Raw genomic sequence first — 23,329 nt, forward strand, 5'->3', positions numbered from 1 at the left:
CTCCATAGTCTTTTATGCGCCAGTACCTGATCCTAATTTAGCTGTAAATTCAGAGTGAGTGATCTGTTGGGGGGAGGGGAAGGAGCCAGATAAGTGGATAAACAGGCATTTTTCTCTAATAAGATATATTACAAGGTGTCTTATATTTGCTTGTACTACTGATTTAAAGTTTGTTGAAAGGTTTGGTGACCATTTAAACCCGTCCCGCATGTACGTCACGGGAAGGGTCCCCTTCCCGCATCCCGACGTTCATGTATGTGAAGGTAATAGCATGAGTACTGACAGCTGGGCTTCCACTGCAACAGCCCAAATAGGAGAAAGCCTTGATCCCGGCCATTTAACCCCCGACCACAGCATTTAAGTGGTTTGGCAGAGACAGGGGGCTCCCTCTGTCATCCATTGGCGGCCTGCAATTGCCAGCTGCCGATGGGTTGCCATTGCAGTCGGGGGACTAACTAAGGCCTTGACTCAATGCCTATTAAGGGGGTTTTACACTGGGCGATTATCAGGCAGACAAGTGTTCGTAAAACGCTCGTTGACGATAATTGCCCTGTGTAAACAGGGCAGCGACCAGCTGATGAACAAGCAAACGCTCGATCATCTGCTGGTTGTATCGTTTTAAAAATGTTAAATATTATCGTTGTCGGCAGCACATCTCTGAGCTGCCGACATGATGATGATTATGATGTATGGGGACGAGCGATCGGAGTAACGACCGCTCGTCCCCATCCATAGCTCCGTGTGACAGGAGAAAACTAGTGCCGATCAATGATGTCTCGTTACCGGCGCTTACTGCATCGGCCAAAATCGGCCGGCGTAATTAGGGCTTTAGGATCTGCCAGAGGCTTATCCTAATAGACTGCCTCTCCGTTCTGACAGACAATAATTCTTTGATGTACAGAGTATACCAAAGCATTATTTAAGCGATCAGAAGATCGCACTGTGAAGTCCCCAAGTGGGACTAAAAAAAAGATAATAAAATACAGGTAATGAAAGTTTATTAAAAAGCAAAAAATGCAGTAAAAAAAAAGTTTTTTCCAATTCACCCTGCCCAAAAAAAAAATTCAGTAAACCAATAAGTCCCACATAGCCTAAAATGTTACAGATGAAAAGTTACATCTTGTCCCTATAAAACCAAGCCCACATATGGCTACATCGATGGAAAAAATACATGTTTGAGTGCCGCAATGCAAATAATTTTTGTTTAATATTGTTTTTTATTGTTCAAAAGTAGCAAAACATAAAAAACCTATACATAGTTGGTATCGCCGCAATGGTAACCCATAGAATAAAGGTAGGATGTTCTTTACGCCGCATGGTGAAGGGAATAAATTTAACCCCTTCCCGCAATTTCACGTACAGTTACGTGATGGGAGATGGCCTTTTCCTGTACGTGATGGAGATGAAGCTGGCTCAGGAGCTGAGCCAGCGACATCACCGCCGGGTGACAGCTGTATGTTACAGCTGGCACCCTGAGGTATCAGCCAGGACCGGAGCTAGCCTCCGATCCGACCGATTAACCCCTCACATGCTGCGTTCAATAGAGATCGCAGCATGTGAGGAGTTTATAGCCATCGGCACCCCAACAACGTGATCGCTGGGTTGCCGGTGGCTGCAAAGGCGATCGGAGGGCTAATACTTGCCTCCCGGTCTGCCAGTAACGGAATCCTCCTATGTCCCGTCGTCGGCGGGGCCCAGGAGGCTTCCGGTACCATCGGCAAGATGGCGCCGGCTCAGCTTCCGGCTCAGAAGCTGAGCCGGCGTCATCAGCAGTGGGTGTCCGCTGTATGTTACAGCGGACACCCCGATCTATCGCCAGGAACCGGAGCTAGCTCCGATTCCTGGCATTAACCCCTTCAATGCAGCAATTCAATGCAATCGCTGCATCAAAGTGGTTTGTATGCAATCGGCAGCCTTGCCATGTGATGGCAAGGCTGGCGACTGCTACTATGGCAACAGGATGCCTAACAATGGCTTCCTATCTGCCATTATGTTAGCCGATTAGGCCCCGCCCGGAGAAAAGTGTAAAAAAAAGTGTAAAAAAAATTAAAATAAAAGTTGTCAAAAATACAATAAAAGTTTCAAATAATAACACAAAACACAAATCGCCCTTTTTCCCATATCAAGTCATTTATTATTGAAAAAAATAATAAAGCCATACATATTTGGTATCGCTGCGACCGTAACGACCTGAACTATAAAAATATGATGTTATTTATCCCGTGCAATGAACGCCGTAAAAAAAATAACTAAAAAATACTGACATAATTGCTATTTTTTGGTCACTTTGTCTTCCAAAAATTGAAATAAAAAGTGATCAAAAAGTCGCATGCACCTAAAAATGGTACCTATAAAAACTATAACTCGTCTCACTAAAAACAAGCCCTCATACAGCTCCGTCGACGAAAAATGTAAAACCGTTATGGCTCTCAACTTGGCGACAGAAAAAATCCATTCTCTTTACAAAAGTTATTTTATTGTGCAAAAAGTTGTAAAACATAAAAAGTGCTATAAATAAGGTATCGCCAGAATCGGACTGACCCGCAGAATAAAGGTAACATGTAATTTATAACGCATGGTGAACGCTGTATAAAAAGAACTAAAACAATATGCCAGAATTGCTGTTTTTTGGTCACCTTGCCTCCCAAAAAAAAAAGGATAAGTGATAAAAAAGTCGCATGTACCCCAAAATGGTACCAATAAATACTACAGCTCGTCACACAAAAAGAAATAGCCCTCATACCACTACGTCTATGAAACAATAAAATTAGTCAAGGCACCAATAAGCCAGGAAATAAAAATATGCAGTTGTGCCGGCCCGAGGGGAACGTTTCTTCTGTTTCAAGTGGCGATTTATCAGGGCCCCTAAAATTAGGGAACCAGGAAGGGGAGGGCCAAACATATCTGCTGGAAGCGACGGTGCCCGTATTATACCAGGACAACACTTTCCCAGCAAAATTCCCCAAATTTCAAAGGTGCGGATTGCAGACCAAAAGGGGAATAAGTAAAGACCATTTATTAGTGCGACACCGGCCTGTGCAGAAAGGATTGTGTCACAGCGTAACACACATCTATGGATTATTTTATTGTTTTTTTTTACCCCATTATTATACCACCTGACTATGCCCCTTATATACTCCGCCCGGCTTACATGTACCCCCACATTATAAACGGAAACACCAGTAAGACTCCAAACAAAACTACTACAAGCAAAATCCACGCTCCAAAAGCCAAATGGCGCTACCTCCCTTCTGAACAATACAGTGTGCCCAAACAGCAGTTTACTTCCACCTATATGGCATCGCCATACCCGGGAGAACCCTTTTAACAATTTTTGGGGTGTGTGTCTCCAGTGGCACAAGCTGGGCGCCACATATTGGCATATCTATTGAAAAACCATTTTCACTCTGCAACATCGAGTGCACACCAATTTCTGCCAATCACCTGTGGGGTTAATATGCTCACTACACCCCTAGGTGAATACCTTGAGGGGTGTCGTTTCCAAAATGGGGTAACTTCTGGGGGGGATCCACTGTTTTAGTCCGACAGGGACTTTGCAAATGCGACATAGCGACCAGAAACTAATCCAGCAAAATCTGTACTCCAAAAGCCAAATGGCGCTTCTTCCCTTCTGAGCCCTACTCTGTGCCTAAACAGCAGTTTATGACCACATATGTGGTATTGCCGTACACAGGAGAAGTTGCTTTACAAGTGTTGGGGTGCTCTTTTTCATTTATTTGTTGAGAATATGAAACCTTTTCAGCTAAAACTACGTCTTATTGAAGAAAAAGGATTTTTTTTATTTTCACTGCCCAATTCTAATAAAATCTATGAAACACCTGTGGGGTCAAAATGCTCACTACACCCCTAGATGAATTCCTCAAGGGGTGTAGTTTCGTGAATCTAGTCACTTTAGGGGAGTTTCCACTGTACTGGTACCTTAGGAGCTTTGCAAATGTGACATGGTGTCAAGAAACCAATCCAGCAAAATCTGTGCTCCAAAAGCCAAACGGCACTCCTTCTCTTCTGATCCTTGCTGTATGCCCAAACAGCAGTTTATGACCACAAATGGGGTATTGCCGTACTCCAGAGAAGTTGCTTTACAAATGTTGGGGTTCTTTTATTCCTTTATTTGTTGAGAAAATGAAAAATGTTGAGCTAAAGCTACGTCTTATTGGAAAAAAATGATTTTTTTTATCTTCACTGCCCAATTCTAATAAAATCTATGAAACCCCTGTGGGTTCAAAATGCTCACTACACCCCTAGATAGATTTTTCAAGGGGTGTAGTTTCCTAAATGGAGTGACTTTTTTGGTGTTTTCACTGTTTTGGTCCCTTAAGGGCTTTGCAAATGCGACGTGGTCTCCGCAAACCATTCCTGCTAAATTTGAGCTCCAAAAGCCAAATGGCGCTCTTTCCCTTCTAAGCTCCGCCGTGTGTCCAAACAGCCGTTTATGACCAAATGCGGGGTATTGTTTTATTCGGGAGAAATTGCTTTACAAAAGTAGTGGTGCATTTTCTCCTTTTAGTCCTTGTGGAAATTAGAAAAAATTAGCTAAACCTACATTTTCTTTGAAAGAATGTAGATTTTCATTTTCACGGCCTACTTCCAATAATTTCTGCAAAAAACCTGCGGGGTCGAAATGCTCACTATACCCCTAGATAATTTCCTCAAGGGGTATAGTTTCCAAAATGGTGTCACTTTTGGGGGATTTCCACTGTTTTGGTGCCGCAAGAGCCTTTCAAACCAGACATGGAGCCTAAAATATTTTCTAATAAAAAGGAGGCCCCAAAATCCTCTAGGTGTTCCTTTGTTTCTGAGGCCTGTGCTTCAGTCAATAAGTGCACTAGGGCCACATGTGGGGTATTTCTAAAAACTGCAGAATCTGGGCAATAGATATTGAGTTGCATTTCACTGGTAAAACTTCCTGTGTTACAAAAAAAATAGATGAAAAATGAATTTCTGCAAAAAAAAATGTGAACATTTCACATCTACTTTGCCTAAATTCCTGTGAAACATCTAAAGGGTTAAGAAACTTTCTAAATGCTGTTTTGAATACTTTGAGGAATGAAGTTTTTAAAATGGGGTGACTTATCAGGGTTTCTAATATACAGTGGAGGAAATAAGTATTTGATCCCTTGCTGATTTTGTAAGTTTGCCCACTGTCAAAGTCATGAACAGTCTAGAATTTTTAGGCTAGGTTAATTTTACCAGTGAGAGATAGATTATATAAAAAAAAAATAAGAAAATCACATTGTCAAAATTATATATATTTATTTGCATTGGGCACAGAGAAATAAGTATTTGATCCCCTACCAACCATTAAGAGTTCAGCCTCCTCCAGACCAGTTACACGCTCCAAATCAACTTGGTGCCTGCATTAAAGACAGCTGTCTTATATGGTCACCTGTATAAAAGACTCCTGTCCACAGACTCAATTAATCAGTCTGACTCTAACCTCTACAACATGGGCAAGACCAAAGAGCTTTCTAAGGATGTCGGGGACAAGATCATAGACCTGCACAAGGCTGGAATGGGCTACAAAACCATAAGTAAGACGCTGGGTGAGAAGGAGACAACTGTTGGTGCAATAGTAAGAAAATGGAAGTCATACAAAATGACTGTCAATCGACATCGATCTGGGGCTCCATGCAAAATCTCACCTCGTGGGGTATCCTTGATCCTGAGGAAGGTGAGAGCTCAGCCGAAAACTACACGGGAGGAACTTGTTAATGATCTCAAGGCAACTGGGGACCACAGTCACCAAGAAAACCATTGGTAACACATTACGCCGTAATGGATTAAAATCCTGCAGTGCCCGCAAGGTCCCCCTGCTCAAGAAGGCACATGTACAGGCCCATCTGAAGTTTGCAAATGAACATCTGGATGATTCTGAGAGTGATTGGGAGAAGGTGCTGTGGTCAGATGAGACTAAAATTGAGCTCTTTGGCATTAACTCAACTCGCCGTTTTTGGAGGAAGAGAAATGCTGCCTATGACCCAAAGAACACCGTACCCACTGTCAAGCATGGAGGTGGAAACATTATGTTTTGGGGGTGTTTCTCTGCTAAGGGCACAGGACTACTTCACCGCATCAATGGGAGAATGGATGGAGCCATATACTGTCAAATCCTGAGTGACATCCTCCTTCCCTCCACCAGGAGATTAAAAATGGCTCGTGGCTGGGTCTTCCAGCACGACAATTACCCGAAACATACAGCCAAGGCAACAAAGGAGTGGCTCAAAAAGAAGCACATTAAGGTCATGGAGTGGCCTAGCCAGTCTCCAGACCTTAATCCCATCGAAAACTTATGGAGGGAGCTGAAGATCCGAGTTGCCAAGCGACAGCCTCGAAATCTTAATGATTTACTGATGATCTGCAAAGAGGAGTGGGACAAAATTCCATCTAACATGTGTGCAAACCTCATCATCAACTACTAAAAATGTCTGACTGCTGTGCGTGCCAACAAGGGTTTTGCCACCAAGTATTAAGTCTTGTTTGCCAAAGGGATCAAATACTTATTTCTCTGTGCACAATGCAAATAAATATATATAATTTTGACAATGTGATTTTTTTTTTAATATAATCTATCTCTCACTGGTAAAATTAACCTAGCCTAAAAATTCTAGACTGTTCATGTCTTTGACAGTGGGCAAACTTACAAAATCAGCAAGGGATCAAATACTTATTTCCTTCACTGTATAAGGCCCTAAAATCCACTTCACAACTGAACTGGCCCCTGTAAAAATAGCCTTTTGAAATTTTCTTGAAAATGTGAGAAATTGCTGCTAAAGTTCTAAGCCTTGTGATGTCATAGAAAAATAAAAGGATGTTCAAAAAACTATGCCAATCTAAAGTAGACATGTGGGTGATGTTAATTAGCAACAATTTTGTGTGGTATTACTATCTGTCTTACAAGCTGATACATATAAATTTAGAAAAATGCTAATTTTTGCAATTTTTCGCTAAATTTTGGTGTTTTTCACAATTAAATACTTAATGTATCGAGCAAATTTTGCCAGTAACATAAAGTCCAATGTGTCACGAGAAAACAATCTCCGAATCGCTTGGATAGGTAAAAGCATTCCGGAGTTATTACCACATAAAGTGAAACATGTCAGATTTGAAAAAATTGGCTGTGTCTTGAAGGGGTTAAAATGCAAAAAAATGCCGGAATAGCATTTTATTTATTTATTTTTAATTCCCCTCCAAAAAAAAGTTAATAAAAGTTGATTAATATATATGTACCCAAAAATGGTGCCATTAAAAAAGACAACTCGTTCTGCAGAAAACATGCCCTCACACAGCTATGTCAACGGAAAAATAAAAAAATCTGTGACTCTTGGAATGCGACAATGAAATGACTAATTCTTGGTAATTAAGGCCAATATAGGCCTGATCATTAAGGGGTTAAAAATCATTAGGAAAATCTGAATTACGTATACTGTAAGTTATTACATACATAAAGAGTTACATCCACTATCCAGTAATAAACACAGACTTTTCAAAAGTATCAGTAATTCAAACTGCACAAAACATGCTTACAACCCTCAACTCCCCCATGTTCATGATATTTTGTTACATAATGATCAAAGTTAAGGCTTTATGTATTCCTATCCACTGTGACCATTACCATCTAAGCAGTTGCACCACAAAAAGCTGAAGTGACTGTCCCCTTGAACAGTATTTTATTTTTATTTTTTGTTTAAAAGATCTAATAATCTGTGCTAATTATTTTATTATGTCCTTATAGCTCCAAATACCCTGTGCAGATTGTTAAATTATGAAATTCTGGCTGCCTATTGCTACCACTAGGGGGAGCTCACTGCACACTGTTTATGTAACTCCATAATAAATCATGCAGTGAGCTCCTTTTGGCTTACAAAGGCTATAAGAATGATCTATATTACTGTTGTAGAAAAAAAGAACTACTGTAAATTGTTAACTTTTATACTTCTTTTTTTTTTTTTTGTCTGCATGCCACATTTGGAGTGTTAATTCTAAGGCTCTGTTCACATCTGCGTCGGAAGCTCCGTTAGGAGCCTCCATCGGAGACCCTGGCAAAAATTCTAGACAAAATAATGCAGCATGCTGCATTATTTTGTCTAATAAGGCGTCAAACACCATGACCGAAACCTGATGAAACCCATTAAAGTGAATACGTTTCCATCGGGCGCCGTTCATGTCATGCCCCGAATCTGGCGCTTCCAGTATTTTTGTTTCTCTGCTCCTGTGACCGAGCAGAGCAACGGAAACACTGAACGCAGATGTGGACGAAGCCTAAAATATTCTGTAACATTTTCTTAATCCAGCATTGACCCTTTCAGGACCAGACTAATTTTTGTTTTTATGCGTTCGTTTTTTTCCTCCCCGCCTTCAAAAGGTCATAACTTTTTAATTTTACGTTGACACAGTCATGTGAGGGCTTCATTTTTATGGGAGAAGTTGTTTTTTCTAATGGTACTATTTAACATTATGTGCGGTGTACTGGGAAGCTGGAAAAAAATTCCGACTGGTGAAATTGGAAAAAACAGCAGTTCCTCAATTTTCTTATGGGTTTCGTTTTTACAGCATTCAATGTACCGTGAAAATGACACATTATCTTTATTCTTCGGGTCAGTACGATCACGGTGATACCAAATTTATATAGTTTTTGTTATGTTTTAGTAGCATTAAAAAATGTAAAATGCATCACCATATTGTGACCCCCATAACTCTTTTATATTTTTGTGTACAGAACTGTAGATGTAGTTTTTATTAATACCATTTCGGGGAATCTCTGGCATTTCGATCAACACCCACAAAATATTTAATAAAAAGTGGGATTCGGCCATTTTTACCTTTTTTTTTTTTCCCCGCTACGGTGTTCACCGTTTATTTTTATATGTGATCTAGGCAAAGGGGGTGATTAGAATTTATTTATTTTTTTTAGGTCCCAATAGCAATTTTCCTCTAGCACGGCTGGGAGCGTTCACAAGGCTCCCAGCTGCTAGAGGAGTACATCGGCTTCTGCGAACCCACTGTGCGGGAGCCGATGACTGGCCCCGAAGTGAAAGGGACCGTAAAAACCCTTCAGATGCCGGTGGTCACTTCGGCATTAAATGCTTGCGATTTTATGAAATGTTTCTGATCGCAAGCATAGCCGCTGGGTCCCTGCTGTGCAACACAGCAGAGACCTGGCGGCTATGGCGCCCGCTCTGCCTGTGAGCGGGCGCCATATTTAAATACACTTTCACGACGTGAATCTACAGATTAGCGACGTGAAAGGGTTAATAGAACCTGATGCCACGTCATGAAATGTTCTGCACTGTTGTAAACTATGTAGAACTTGTAAGGTTAAAGAGTCTCCTGGAAGGAAGCCTAAAATAAAAAAAAGCCTTACGTGAAAGGTGATGTTATCGCTTTGCTATAATGAGAGACTGGGTATCTATGCTAAGCTGCGGCTTCTGGTTTTATGAGCTTCCCATTAATTAGCAGTTTTTTGTTGGAAACAAGTGCTGAATTATTAGAATTGTTTGGGGACTGCCTGATATATATATATATATATATATATATATATATATATATATATATATATATAAAATCAGTCTTGCATATTATATATGCCACGGATATTATGCATGTCCTATTTTGATGACACACCGTTGTTAACCTGTATTACTACAGTTATGTTTATTGCTATTGTCATACTTCCATTCATAGCCCCTACCTACAATTACAATAAAATTTAGACTAGACATTTGACTAGAAGTCACATGCAGAAGTGTATTCTGGGGCACTGATCTTATTCTAATGATGTCTGTTGGACGTACTGATTCCGGAATATGCTCACTGTTTGGGAACACAACACTGTTCAGTCTGTAGATGAAGCGGCCTTGTTTGTTATCTGTTTGATTTCTCAACCTTGCTGCCCACACATAGAAAGGAAAGTGGAACGTAAAAGAGTTTACATTCTAAATGGTGTATTGTAGAGAAAGCTTCAGCTATTATTCGCTCTCCTAAAAGCCAGTTTGCAGTGATTTTTTTTATGATGTCAATTTTTAAAGCTAAAAAAAATTTATTGCAGCACTGAATGCTTAAAATGTTCTAGTCTTGAGCTGACAATAGATATTAGATTTCCTCAATGGCTCCTGACAATTTTAATGAGATCTGCTGAAAGTCCTAAAGGGGAAAGTGATCGTAGATGTATAGCTAGCTTAAAGAGGCTCTGTCACCACATTATAAGTGGCCTATATTGTACATGATGCGATCGGCGCTGTAATGTAGATTACAGCAGTGTTTTTTATTTAGAAAAACAATCATTTTTGATGGAGTTATGACCTATATTAGCTTTATGCTAATGAGTTTCTCAATGGACAACTGGGCGTTTTGTACTTTTTGGCCAAGTGGGCGTTGTACAGAGGAGTGTATGACGCTGACCAATCAGTGACCAATCAGCATCATACGCTTCTCTCCATTCATTTACGCTGCACATAGCGATATAGCTATATCGCTATGTGCGGCCACATAAACACACTATAACGTTACTGCAGTGTACTGACAATGAATATACATTACCTCCAGCCAGGACGTGATGTTTATTCAGAATCCTGTCACTTCTGTCGCGTCCCTGTGATATTTACAGCAAGGCAAGCGTAATCTCGTTTGAAATGACAGGTTACATCGTAATCTTGCGAGATTACGCTTGATGTGCTGTAGTGTCGGGATTGTATTAGCGAAGTGTCAGGAGAATGAATACATATCACGCCCTGGCTGGAGGTAATGTATATTCATTGTGAGGACACTGCAGTAACGTTATAGTGTGTTTATGTGGCTGCAGATAGAGATATAGCTATGTGCAGTGTAAATGAATGGAGAGAAGTGTATGACGCTGATTGGTCAAAAAAATTATCGTTTTCTAAATAAAAAACACTGCTGTAATCTACATTACAGCGCCGATCACATCATGTACAATATAGGGCACTTATAATGTGGTGACAGAGCCTCTTTTAAGCTATACTAAGACCAAATACTGAACCTCCTAAACATTTATTTTTTATCAGCTTTTCTTAGTTTGATTCAATACCTATGATAATACCTTAATGAGGTCCTGTCACTGGGTCATATAAGTTGAACTGCTTTACTGACCTGATTAGCGCCGTCTCCCTGATTCCAGCGATTTTTTTATTTTTATTTTTTTTTCCTGGACCCCCATTCCAGAGATATGGCCACTATCGTGTTGGCTCCCTCTATGCTAATCTGCTGTAGTTCGCCAACGGAGTGTCAATTACCCTCAAGCTGCCTCGCGCTGATTGGTTAGCATCAGAGGAAGGGAAGCTAACTTCACCTCATTGACGAACTACAGCAAATTAGCATATAGGGAGCTAACACTACAGTGGCCTCATCTTTGGAATAGGGGGGTCCAGGTAAAAAAAAAAAACAACAACCCAGCACTGGAATCAGGGAGGCAGCACTATTCAAGTCAGATAACCAGTTCAACTTATATTACCTAGTGACAGGCTCACTTTAAGACAATGTGTTCTATTGTCTGTGGAACCTGATTAGGGGTTTCTTACAAGGGCAAGTTATGTCCGTTTTAGAGTGGGATGCGGTAGTTGTAGGGGAAACCTACAGCAGAAATGTTCTTACAGTAAAAAAAAAAATTAAAAAAAAATTGTTGATTGACTGCCTTAACACATAAAAGCAAATCACAGATTTGTTTGAAATATTTAACAATGTGGTTATTCTATAAAGAACTAATAGGTAACTAGGATAATGAGCTTTGTACCTCACAAAACCATTCCATGACTTGTATTTCTTTCTTACTTGTGAGTATTTAGTAGTAAATGTCCTTAATATTCTTGAACTTTTGATTGTAGAGTGTGAACCAATTGAAGCCATAGCCAAATTTGATTATGTGGGACGATCTGCTCGAGAACTCTCTTTTAAGAAGGGTGCATCCCTTCTCTTGTACCATCGTGCATCTGAAGACTGGTGGGAAGGACGACACAATGGAATTGATGGACTAGTACCCCACCAGTACATTGTTGTACAGGATATGTAAGCTATTTCATTTACATTGATCAGAAAATGTGTACAGATGTGTATTGCAAAAACAACAATTTCTTTTATTTTTAAGGGATGACACATTTTCAGATTCCTTAAGTCAAAAAGCTGATAGTGAAACCAGCAGTGGTCCAGTGACTGAAGATAAGTCATCATGTAAAGACATAAACTCACCAACTAACCGATACCCAGATTTATATTCGGGCAGGTAAGTAGCTCACAAAAAATTGGTTCAGGACATTAGGATTTCCATAGAATCTGTGTTTGATCTCTCACTAAGGCCAGGATCACACACAATTTTGATGCAGTTTTTGTATCAGAAGTGGACACAAAAGAAGATGCATCAGTCTTTTCTTTATACCTTTCCTTCCTTTTGGATTCACTTCTGACTTTGACTGAAAAAATACTGAGCCAAAAACTGCTACAAACACTACTTCAAAACTGTGTGATCCTGGCCTTACGGTCATGGCGTTCGAGGCGTCCATTTATTGTAAGATCATATCTTAAAGTTAAAATCATAAATGTGTTCCTAACAAAGCATTGTTCTGTTATTGATATTGCAGACACAGAAGGCGAACTGATCCACCACCACCATCATCTCGCCGTTCAGGCAGGTCTAATGACTGCCCAGTACATCCTCCACAGTCTGTCAACAACTCATCGATTGAAATTGGACCTGCCCATATTTTAAGCCATTGCAGCCCACGTGCTCTTCTACAGAATCGCAACCTTAACACTGACAGCCCTGAACGTAGACGTAAACCGGGCCATGGAAGTCTGACCAACATAAGTCGGCATGATTCCTTAAAAAAGATAGACAGTCCTCCGATACGGAGGTCTACATCATCAGGACAGTACACAAATTTTAATCACCACAAGACGCTCGACCCAGAGACTATTGCTCAGGTATGTGAAGGGAGTTAATTGTGCAAAACTAAAAATTAGGAAAACAAAAACTTGTTATATTAGAAAATATCTTTATCTCATCTTGTAAACTTAGGTGTATGTTCACCTTTTACACAACATTGAGTAATTCTACAGATCAAAGTTTTGCTTTTCACACCATGGCAGAAATGAGAAGGTCCTCAGGCGTGACTTAACTGTGTTTTTTGTATAATCTGAATTCTTCTCTGTAGAGTTGACTGCAATGTGCACACAGAGTGGAAGGCTCTGACTACACTAAGAAAAAGGAGTCCGTTTCACCCCCCCCCCCCCCCCATCTCTGATATGGAGATCGAAGCAAAGATGCACCCATAAAGAGATAACATTTATTACACAAATTTCTCTTTAAAGCGGTTTATCCAATGTTGTGTTTAAGCAGAACTTACAATTTAAAGCCCACTTTCACATTACGTTTTGCTGTACGTTTAGTGTGTTCGTCGAAAAAAGGTCCCAACATACATGCTAAACATGTCTTTAGGGCTCCATTAACCCGACTGAGGTAAAAAAATATGCCCTATTGGCCTCTGTCAAGTGGATATACATCTGTGTACTTTTTTTAAATTTTTTATTCTATAAAATACTGGAGCCTATGCATATGGCATACTTTACAGGCTCCCATTTATCATATATTTTCATGCCCTATATGTTAAACAGATACAATAGTCTATGGGTGATGGGTGCTTATGATGGATGCCTATATAATTTTATTTGTTTATCGGATACGTCCTGAAAAGGGTCATGAGAATTCATGACTTATCCGTTTAATAGATACCATTATAGTTTATGGGTGACGGCTGCCACGGTCGGTCATCCGTCACAGCCTACGTTCAACATATACCATCAGAAGCTTTTCCCTACGTATACGCTAAACAGAGGCCAAAAAAAGTGCTGTAAACTTAACCTAAGTAAAAGGCATATATCATCCGAATGAATGCCCTATTGGCGTAGCTACTGTCTACTAAACTGGTAATGGTTCTTCCAGTTCTTTTTTTATTTTTTTCCCATAAAACTTTTGAAATATCATAAAACTGCTCAGCTACTCCTTTTGGCATAATGAACTGGTCTATTGGTTTAATGTACACTATATGCCAAAAAGTATGTGAACACCCCTCCTAATTACTGAGTTTAGGTGTTTTAGTCACTCGTTATAAACAGGTGTGTAAAATCAAGCACACAGCCATACAATCTCCATTGATAAACATTGATAGCAGCATGGGGTGTACTGAAGAGCTCAGTGACTTTAAACATGGCACTGTCATAGGATGCCAACTTCGCCACAAGTCAGTTCATAATATTTCTGATCTGCTAGATAAGTGCTATTGTTGTGGAAGTGTCTAGGAGTAACAACATCTCAAACATTAAGCCAGCTGACAACGAAAATTCCAGTAGCGGATCTGGTGAGTGCTAAAGCTTGTAAAAAATAGTCTATCCTTTGTTGCATCACTAACTACAGAGTTTCAAACTGACTCTAGGAGTGACATCAGTACTATTTCCAGTGTAGGGTAATGTTAAAGGCTATGTAAATCAAAACAGGTCAGTCAGTGTGTTTGGTGTAACTTTTTAATTTCGTTTTTATTAAAAATTTATTTTTACTTTTTTAGATACAGCAGAGCAGCTGTATCTTTCTGTATGATCTGAATCCTTCAGTCCCGCGGACCTGTCTGGTTAAGTGTCAGCGAGACACGCAGGATCCACATGTAATCTATCACATCTAAGTTATGAGTTTAGACATGATAGATTATAGGTGGATCATGTCTGTCAGAGACACACAGGACTCGCTGTCCCTGAACCAGTCCGTCCCGCTGACATGTCAAGAACAGGATTTAGAGCTACATACAGCTTCTCTGTATAGAGAATACAGAGCAGCTGTATCTAAAAAAAAATCAAATTAATTTTTAATAAAGACTAATTGAAATGTGACACCAACACACTGACTGATCTGTTTATTAAAAAAAATAAACCGCTCCATCAAACGTTTACATAGCCTTTAATGTTACAACATACAGAGACATTTTAGACAATTCGTATGCTTTCAACTTTGTGTTAACAGTTTGGGGAAGGACCTTTCCTGTGCCAGCATGACTGTGCACAAAATGAGATACATCCCTGACCTCAACGCCGCTGAACACCTATTGGATGAATTGGAACGCTGATCACGAGCGAAACCTTCTCATCCGACATCAGTATCTGACCTCACAAATTTTCTTCTGGATGAATGGGCAAAAATTCCCACAGACACACTCCAAAATCTTGTGGAAAGAAGAGTGGAGGCTGTTATAACTGCAAAAGGGGCTTAACTCCATATTAATGCAGATAGATATCCCATTCCAAGACTAACGAGTTCTAATAGCTGTGATGGTCAGGTGTCCACATACTTTTGCCATATAGTGCATTTCTTGAAGTTTGGAATTCAAAGTCATTGTTGCAATGATATTATGATGTATTTTAAAGAATTGTAGGACTTTGGTCTAGTCTGTTATTTTTATATCTTAAGCAGGATATAGAAGAGACCATGAACTCGGCCCTGAATGAGCTACGTGAGCTTGAACTACAGAGTTCTGCAAAACATGCACCAGACGTTGTATTGGATACACTTGAGCAAATAAAGAACTCATCCACCCCAGCAACATCAACGGAGTCTCTGAGTCCTCTTCACAATGTCATGCTCAAGAATACAGAGCCCCAAATCCGACGTAGTACTAGTACATCTAATGACACAATGAGCACATTTAAACCCATGGTGACACCTCGAATGGGTGTACAGTTAAAGCCTCCAGCTTTAAGGCCAAAACCTATCATGCTACCAAAAACTAACCCTGGCATAGGATCATCCCAGGCCGCTCAAGGGTCTGCCGACAAATCATGCACAATGTAATGTCATGCTTAATAGTACCCTGTGGATAATTAGGGGAACAAATAGTGTCCATAATATCAGTAGAGGCATGTTTTTACTGGAACTAGAATGAAACACTCATCTACACTAAGATTTTATTACAAGAAACTGGACTGTGTTGTGTGTTTACAACTGTAGAAACACGTATAAACATACTTGAAGATTTGATGCTGCACAAATTGTATACTTTGCAACATAGAGATCACAATGGCTTCCCACTTATATTACATTCAGCTATTATAGATACATTGCGGACAATTCAGATTGAGAAGTGTCCATTTTACTTTACAACTTCTAGTGAGTCATGGATCTGTAGATACAGAGGTCTATGTGGTTTGCAGAGCAGCTTAAAGAAAACCTATTAGTAGTTTGTTCCATAGAACCATTGCATTACATTCCTTTGGGGCCTTACTGCTTGCTATATAAACCTCTAAAGAAACCTGTGGTAGATCCAAACCTTATTATTTCTCTGGACAGACCACAAACCATTATAACCACTGTTAATGTGACTAGATTCCCTCAATCTTAATTATAATGGGGGACAATGTTAATGTATACAATATGCACTGCACGTCTATATACATTTCTGTATAGAGATAATAAAATATATGGAAGAAAGTTTTGCACATTCACAATATACAGAGATGAACAATGTAAAAGACACTCCTGTGTGTGGCTGGATTTGTTGTTACAAAAAGCATTATGTTTAGGAATGTTTACCGTGTGTAGCCACCGGTGATCAGCTATATATATTGAATATAGTATATTTATAGCGACTTTATCTAATGTTGGGGCTTTTACATAGATTCAGGGCATTAATGTAAAAGGCTCAGCGATCCGGGCTAGGACACTACATACTGACATGCCTGCATCTTAAGATCATGAGCTATTTTACTAGGAGTCGTAGCAGAGAACATTGGATGATGATTTAGTGTCCGTATTAATGGCAATCCTGAATCCCAGACCCAACCATCATTTGTAGTCTCAAATTACACATAGGAGGTATAAAGTATTATTATTTTTTTCCTACCTGTCCATTAATCTACTAATCTTTTATGGGTCTAGTCGTCTTCATGTATAGGGCAGAGTTTACCCTGCCATTCAAATGTACAAACTGCACAAATACTAAGGCCTCAAATGTTACTTATTATGTATTATTCTAGGCCAACAATATTATACTGGTACCTACTTTTCATTGCTTAGTTTTAATAATTCGTTTAGTTGTATATATGTTCTGTATATACTTACAGCCAGCACATTGTTTGTGCAGCTATATTTTTTTTTTTATGCTATTTTTTGTAGGTTACTGAGTAATCCATTCATGGAAGATATAAGATTTTACTTTAGTGCTTTAAACCCGAATACTTTGGCCCAGATAAGCGTGGTAGAATGCAGTCAACCCTTCATTTGGGATTACACTTAGATTCTATCTATAGACTGCTCCAGTTATTTCCAATGTACAAAATGAAGCCTGCCCTTTTTAAACTACATTTGGGAGAATTATTTTAAGATTGAATAGTGCTCCTATATCTGAAATGTGGGACACGTAAAAATAAAACGAATGTGATGGCTTATTTTTAAATATGTAGTCTAGTATTTTATTACCACGTCTATAATAATCTACAGTCCAACTGGTGGAAATACATTCTCACTAGTTAAGCTTCCAGTGTACAGAAGGAAGTCATTTGTCTACAAGCTGTATACCTCCTCATTGCAGTCTTGAGCCTGTAATTGAAGCTGAGCCAAGGGGCTCTATGAGTGACCTGGCTCTTCCATACACAGCTGTGTTGTAACATGATCATAGATGAGATGTGGAACTCACATGAGCAAACTGGAATTCTCTTCTGACGTTCGAGCACAGGTCTAGCCTGGTACTGTTTTTTGTTTGTTTTTTTTGGTCTGTGTGACATAATAGGGTTAAATACGTCTTTTTAACAGTTGGAAATGTGTATAATAATTGTTATAGACTGTGTATTCTTCTTAGAATTAGTGTAGTTCAAGAATATGTTAGAAGCGGCGCACCTAGGGAGTGTGCAGCCATATACATGTGTAGTTTGATGGTTCTAGGTATTTGCAGTACTGTAGGTGGATGTGTACTGACATACACAAGCTGGTCGCTAGCAAGGCCCACATGGAGTTAATTCCAGCACAGGACTAACTCTTGCACCGCCAGGTGTCTGTATCGTCTTTACTATCAGTTTGGATTACAGTACTGATAGCAGTTTTTGTTGACTGTTAATTCTTTGTGTTGGTGTACATCTGTAGTATGTACATGTGAAAGTGCCTTTAAACTTTTAGAGGAACTTCAACTTTTTAATCTGTGTATTACATTACCCTTACATTCAATCCAACGCTCAAAAAGAAAAAAGTAAAATTTTAAAAATTGTCATTTCAAAGACTCATGTGTGATGTTAAATTGTTGTGATGATGCACTTTTATGTATATTACTGTACATTCTGGCATGTACCATTACAGGCTTCAAAGTCCATCCAGGTTTGTTCCTCCGTAGATTTTCTTTATAATAAAGAATATAGTTCTGTCAGCCACTGCCATCTCTGTTGTTTTGTACACTTGAATAATGTTCATTTATTGGTAATTATAATAAAAATATTTTGTCATACTACATTTAAGGCACAAACTGCCATGCTTTCCATGTTGAAGACTATGAAAACCAAACATCTGATGAAATTCTATATGAACCTGTCGGCAAACCAGTTCAACCGATAATCCGATACCTTGGTTGAGTGCTTGTTTGTACCATTTCACATATACAATTACGGTGCATTTTCTTCGAATATTTAATTTAGTAAAAAAATAAGTAAAGTTAACATGTTGTTTATACTGCACGGTGAACACTGTAAAAAAATAATAAAAACAAAACCGTGCTAGAATTGCTGTTTTTTTGTTTCCTCATCTCCCAAAAAATGGAATAAATAGTGATAAAAAAAAAAATTGCATGTACCAGAAAATGGAACCAATAAAAATTACAGCTCGTTCCACAAAAAACATGCCCTCACACAGCTCCGTCACCGGAAAAATAACACGTTATAACTCTCAAAACGCAATGATGCATAATGACGGCACAGACTAATTTTTTAGGTCCAGTAGAATTTCACTAAATACCCCACATCGTCATTTGCTGGACCCCACAGGTGGACCCTGTAGATGCAGCAGAGATGAGGAAACTTTAGGGCCTTGTGCGGCTTATAGGGCTAGTGAAGAAGTCCAAGATGAGGCAATACTGGAGCGCAGATATTTTGTATAATACCCCAAAAACCAGGCCTGTGCATAAAGGATTGGTTCAAAGCGTACCACATCAATCCATGGATTATTCATTCACCTCATTATTACATCATCCTATTATGCCCTGATGTACTCCGCCCAGCTTACATATACCCTGATGCACTCCGCCCAGCTTACATATGCCCCCACATTATAAGCTGAAATACCACTAAAATACCAAGCAAAATCTGCACTTCAAAAGCCAAATGGTGGTCCAACTGTGCCGGGCAGTGTGCCCAAACGGCAATTTATGACCACATATGGGGTATTACTGTATTATGGAGAACCCGCTTAACAATTTATTGGGTGTGTGTCTACAGTGGTACAAGCTGGGCACAACACTTTGGGCACTAAAATGGCATATCTGTGGAAAACTGCAATTTTCAATCTGCAACATCTATTGTGTACTCCTTTTTGCAAAACACTTGGGGGGTCCAAATACTCACTACACCCCTAAATAAATTCTTTGAGGGATCTAGTTTCCAAAATGGGGTAATTTTTCATGGGTTGCACTGTACTGGTACTATAGCTCAATGCAACATGGTGTCAAAAACGAATCTTGTAAAATCTCCACTCCAAAAACTAAATGGCGCACCTTCCCTTTAGAGCCTTGCTGTGTGTCCAAATAGCAGTTTATGACCACGTCTGGGGTATTGCCTTACTCTGGAGAGAATGCTTTACGAACGTTGAGGTGCTTTTCTCCTATAGTCCTTGTAAAAATGCTAAATTTTGGGCTAGAACTACATCTTTTCGCAAAAAAAAGTTATTTTTATTTTTATTTTCACATCCCAATTCTAATAAATTCAGCAAAAACCTGTGTGGTAAAAATGCTCACTACACCCCTAGATTAATTCCTCAAGTGGTGTAGTTTACCAAATGGAGTCACATTTCAGGGGTTCTTAGTGTACTGGAACCTCAGGGGCTTTGTAGATGTGACATGGCGCCCAGGAATCCATCCTGCAAAATCTGTGCTGCAACTGCTAAATGGTGCTTCTTCCCTTGTATCCTGCCGTGTATCCAAACAGCAGTTTATGACCACATATGGGGTATTTCCCTACTCTGAAGAAGTTGCTTTACAAATGTTGGGGGGCTTTTTCCTCCTTTATTTGATGAGAAAATGAAACCTTTTGACCTAAAGCTACGTATTAGTGGGAAAAAATTTCATTTCTCATTTTCACTGCCCAATTCTAATAAAATCTGTGAAGCACATGTGCGGTCAAAATGCTCACTACACCATTTGGGTGTAGTTTACCAAGTGGAGTCACTTTTGGTTAGTTTCCACTGTACTGGTACCTAAGGGGCTTTGCGAAAGCAACATGGTGCAGAAAAATCAATCCAGCAAAATCTGCTCTCCAAAAGCCAAATGGCACTCCTTCCCTTCTGAGCCCTGATGTGTAGTCTTATAGTAGTTTATTACCACATATGGGGTATTTCCATACTATGGAGAAATTGCTTTACAAATGTTGGGGTGCTTTTTTTCTCCTTTTATTTGATGAGAAAATTAACCATTTTGACCTAAAGCTACGTATTAGTGGGAAAAAATTGAATTTTTTATTTTCACTGCCCAATTCTAATGAAATCTATGAAACACCTGTGGGGTCAAAATGCTCACTACACCCCTAGATGAATTCCACAAGGGGGTGTAGTTTCCAAAATGGAGTCACTTTTGGGGGGTTTCCACTGTACTGGTATCTTAGGAGCTTTATAAATGCAACATGGTGCAGAGAAATCAATCCAGCAAAATTTGTACTGCAAAAGCCAAATGGAGTGCCTTCCTTTCTGAGTCCTGCCGCTTACCCAAACAGCAGTTTATGACCACATGCTGGTTATTTCTGTACTATGGAGAACTTGCTTTACAACTGTTGGGGGGGCTTTTTCCTCATTTATTTGTTGAAAAAATTCTGAGGTAAAGCTACATCTTATTGGAAAATATTGTAATTTTTCATTTTCACTGCCCAATTCTAGTGAAATCTATGAAATACCTGTGTGGTCAAAATGCTCTTCTCTTCTCTTTACACTTCTCTTCACAACGCCCACTTGGTCAAAAGTTAAAACACCCCCAGTTGAGCATTAAGAAACTAATTATCATAAACCTAAAATTGTTCAGGACTTGCTCAAAAATGATCATTTTTCAAAATAAAAACCACTGCTGTTATCTACATTACAGCGCTGATCAGATTATGTAGGAGATCGCGCATTTATAATCTGGTGACGAGCCGCTTTAACTTCTGAAGGCCTCTCTTGGTTCCTCTGCATTTGTTTTTTTTCTTTGCTTTCACTCATTGCAGTGCTGACAACACATTGAATAATTGGTTGTCTGTAAACTACATTTATCCAGTGCATACATCCTACTCAGATAACCTGGTGACCAGTTTTACATCTGTGGCATCTGAGCAAGAATTTATCTGCTCCGCTTCATCTTGTCATCAAACAGGAGGGTAAACCACAATGTCATCCATGCTTTTCACAGTGGCATACATTTTACATTCAGACATTTAATAAATTTCTTGAAGAAATCTCTTTAAAATAATCAAGGATATTTTCTTCTATAATAGCTGGTTTCCCTGGTTGCACCAAGAAAAGTGACTTTTTTGATAGACGTATAACAAATATGACCAGCACACAGGCTCAGAGTTGGGTGAATGTGCTGAATTTTATCTAGCAACGAGGTAACCTAAATCTTTGAATGTAAACCTGTCTTTGAAGAATGTGTCCTTTTGAAGATGTATTCTGTTAATAAACTGTACCACTGGGTCTCGGGGCTTTCAAGAACCGCTTCATGATCTCATGAATCTCGGAGTGACTAAACTAACTAGTCTCAGCTCTAAGATTGTTTCCATTTGTATTGTAAATTGGGCCTTCACTCACTTTAAAGCCTTTTTCAGAGATTGTCATCTTGCACTAGACCCCAGTGCTTCTCAAACTAAGGCGCCCCCAATTGTTTTTTTTAGATGCGGCTGGGGAGGCAGTTTTGACTGAAGTTATATACATGACAGTCCCTTCTATGGCTGCACCAATTTCTGGCAACAAATATTTTATTGTAATGTACTACTAAGTTCATGAGGGTTTGTTTTAAGATACTTTACTAGATCATAAGACATTTAGCTAAATATCCCTTTTTATCGTGTAAATGAGCTCCAGCTTTCTTAGGATTGATCTGGGTTACCTGTCTGCTGCCACCAAGTACTTGGCCCACTTCATAAAAGCTTGGCTCCTGATTTTACCCTTCTTTCTGACATCTACTTCCAGTTAAACATATCTGGTACCGTGCTGCACGTTTGTAGGTCTTCCTCTCATTTTGACAACCGATACAACACTCCCTACCCATTATTCTGTGATGCCACACATGAGTTTAGAACTTTGATGCCAGTTATTAGTCACTCAACTACGCATTAGGGTATGTTCACACGGCAACGCCAATTACGTCTGAAATTACGAGCTGTTTTCAGGTGAAAACAGCTCCTGAATTTCAGACGTTTTGACAAGTGCACACGTTTTTCGTGGCGTCTTTTACAGACGTAATTGGAGCTGGTTTTCATTGGAGTCAATGAAAAACTGCTCCAATTACGTCCCAAGAAGTGACATGAGGCGGGCGACTTTTTACAGGGGCGCGTAAAAAAAAGCCTGTCTGCACAGAACACCGTAAGACCCATTGAATTCAATGGGCAGATGTTTGCAGACAGTTTGGAGCCGTTTTTTCGGGCGTAATTCGAGGCGTATATAGGGCGTGTGAACATACCCTTAGAGTATTATCAACATATTACAATCTAAAGGGGTTGCAAACAGCGGAGTAATAAAATGTTATAATAGTATGCAACAAGCTGTCAGCAGTTGGGCTAGAGTAAATACGGATCGGTGGTTCACATCCCGCAGACGCTTCCTGCTAGAGGAGGGGAGAGGCAGCTCTTTTATTCAATGTTTCAGAGCTGAAATGATCAAACAAACTAAAACCTGCTTATTTTACCAATAAATCCCACATACATTAATTACATGCATGAGTTTTCTGGTGAGAAATAATTTTATATGTATATACGACTGTAGTATTTTATTTTCAGCTCTTAGAATAGTTTAGCACCTGAGTTGGGAAAGGACATTGGCACTGCCGGAGTAATTTGCCTAAACATTGATATGTTTACCAAGAAGCGTGTTCCTGTGCACTATTTTCGT

The 23,329-nt window shown here is 39.5% G+C and overlaps 1 protein-coding gene across 4 annotated transcripts in view; it reads left to right on the top strand.

The window, feature by feature from the left end:
* Positions 1 to 18,422, top strand: part of SRGAP1 (SLIT-ROBO Rho GTPase activating protein 1) — a 182,765-nt gene extending 164,343 nt beyond the window's left edge. For 2 of the 4 annotated variants that reach the window (XM_075856864.1, XM_075856866.1), the window contains exons 19-22: positions 11,859 to 12,039; positions 12,119 to 12,253; positions 12,609 to 12,951; positions 15,485 to 18,422. In XM_075856864.1, the coding sequence (XP_075712979.1) occupies positions 11,859 to 12,039; positions 12,119 to 12,253; positions 12,609 to 12,951; positions 15,485 to 15,862 (1,037 nt within the window). In that variant the 3' untranslated portion in view covers positions 15,863 to 18,422. Of the gene's footprint in view, positions 1 to 11,858; positions 12,040 to 12,118; positions 12,254 to 12,608; positions 12,952 to 15,481 lie in introns of all 4 variants that reach the window. The other 2 variants (XM_075856863.1, XM_075856865.1) reach the window with 1 other exon arrangement.
* The last annotated feature ends 4,907 nt before the right edge of the window (positions 18,423 to 23,329 follow it).

Source organism: Rhinoderma darwinii, chromosome 3 (assembly GCF_050947455.1).
Source record: "Rhinoderma darwinii isolate aRhiDar2 chromosome 3, aRhiDar2.hap1, whole genome shotgun sequence".
NCBI lineage: Eukaryota > Metazoa > Chordata > Amphibia > Anura > Rhinodermatidae > Rhinoderma > Rhinoderma darwinii.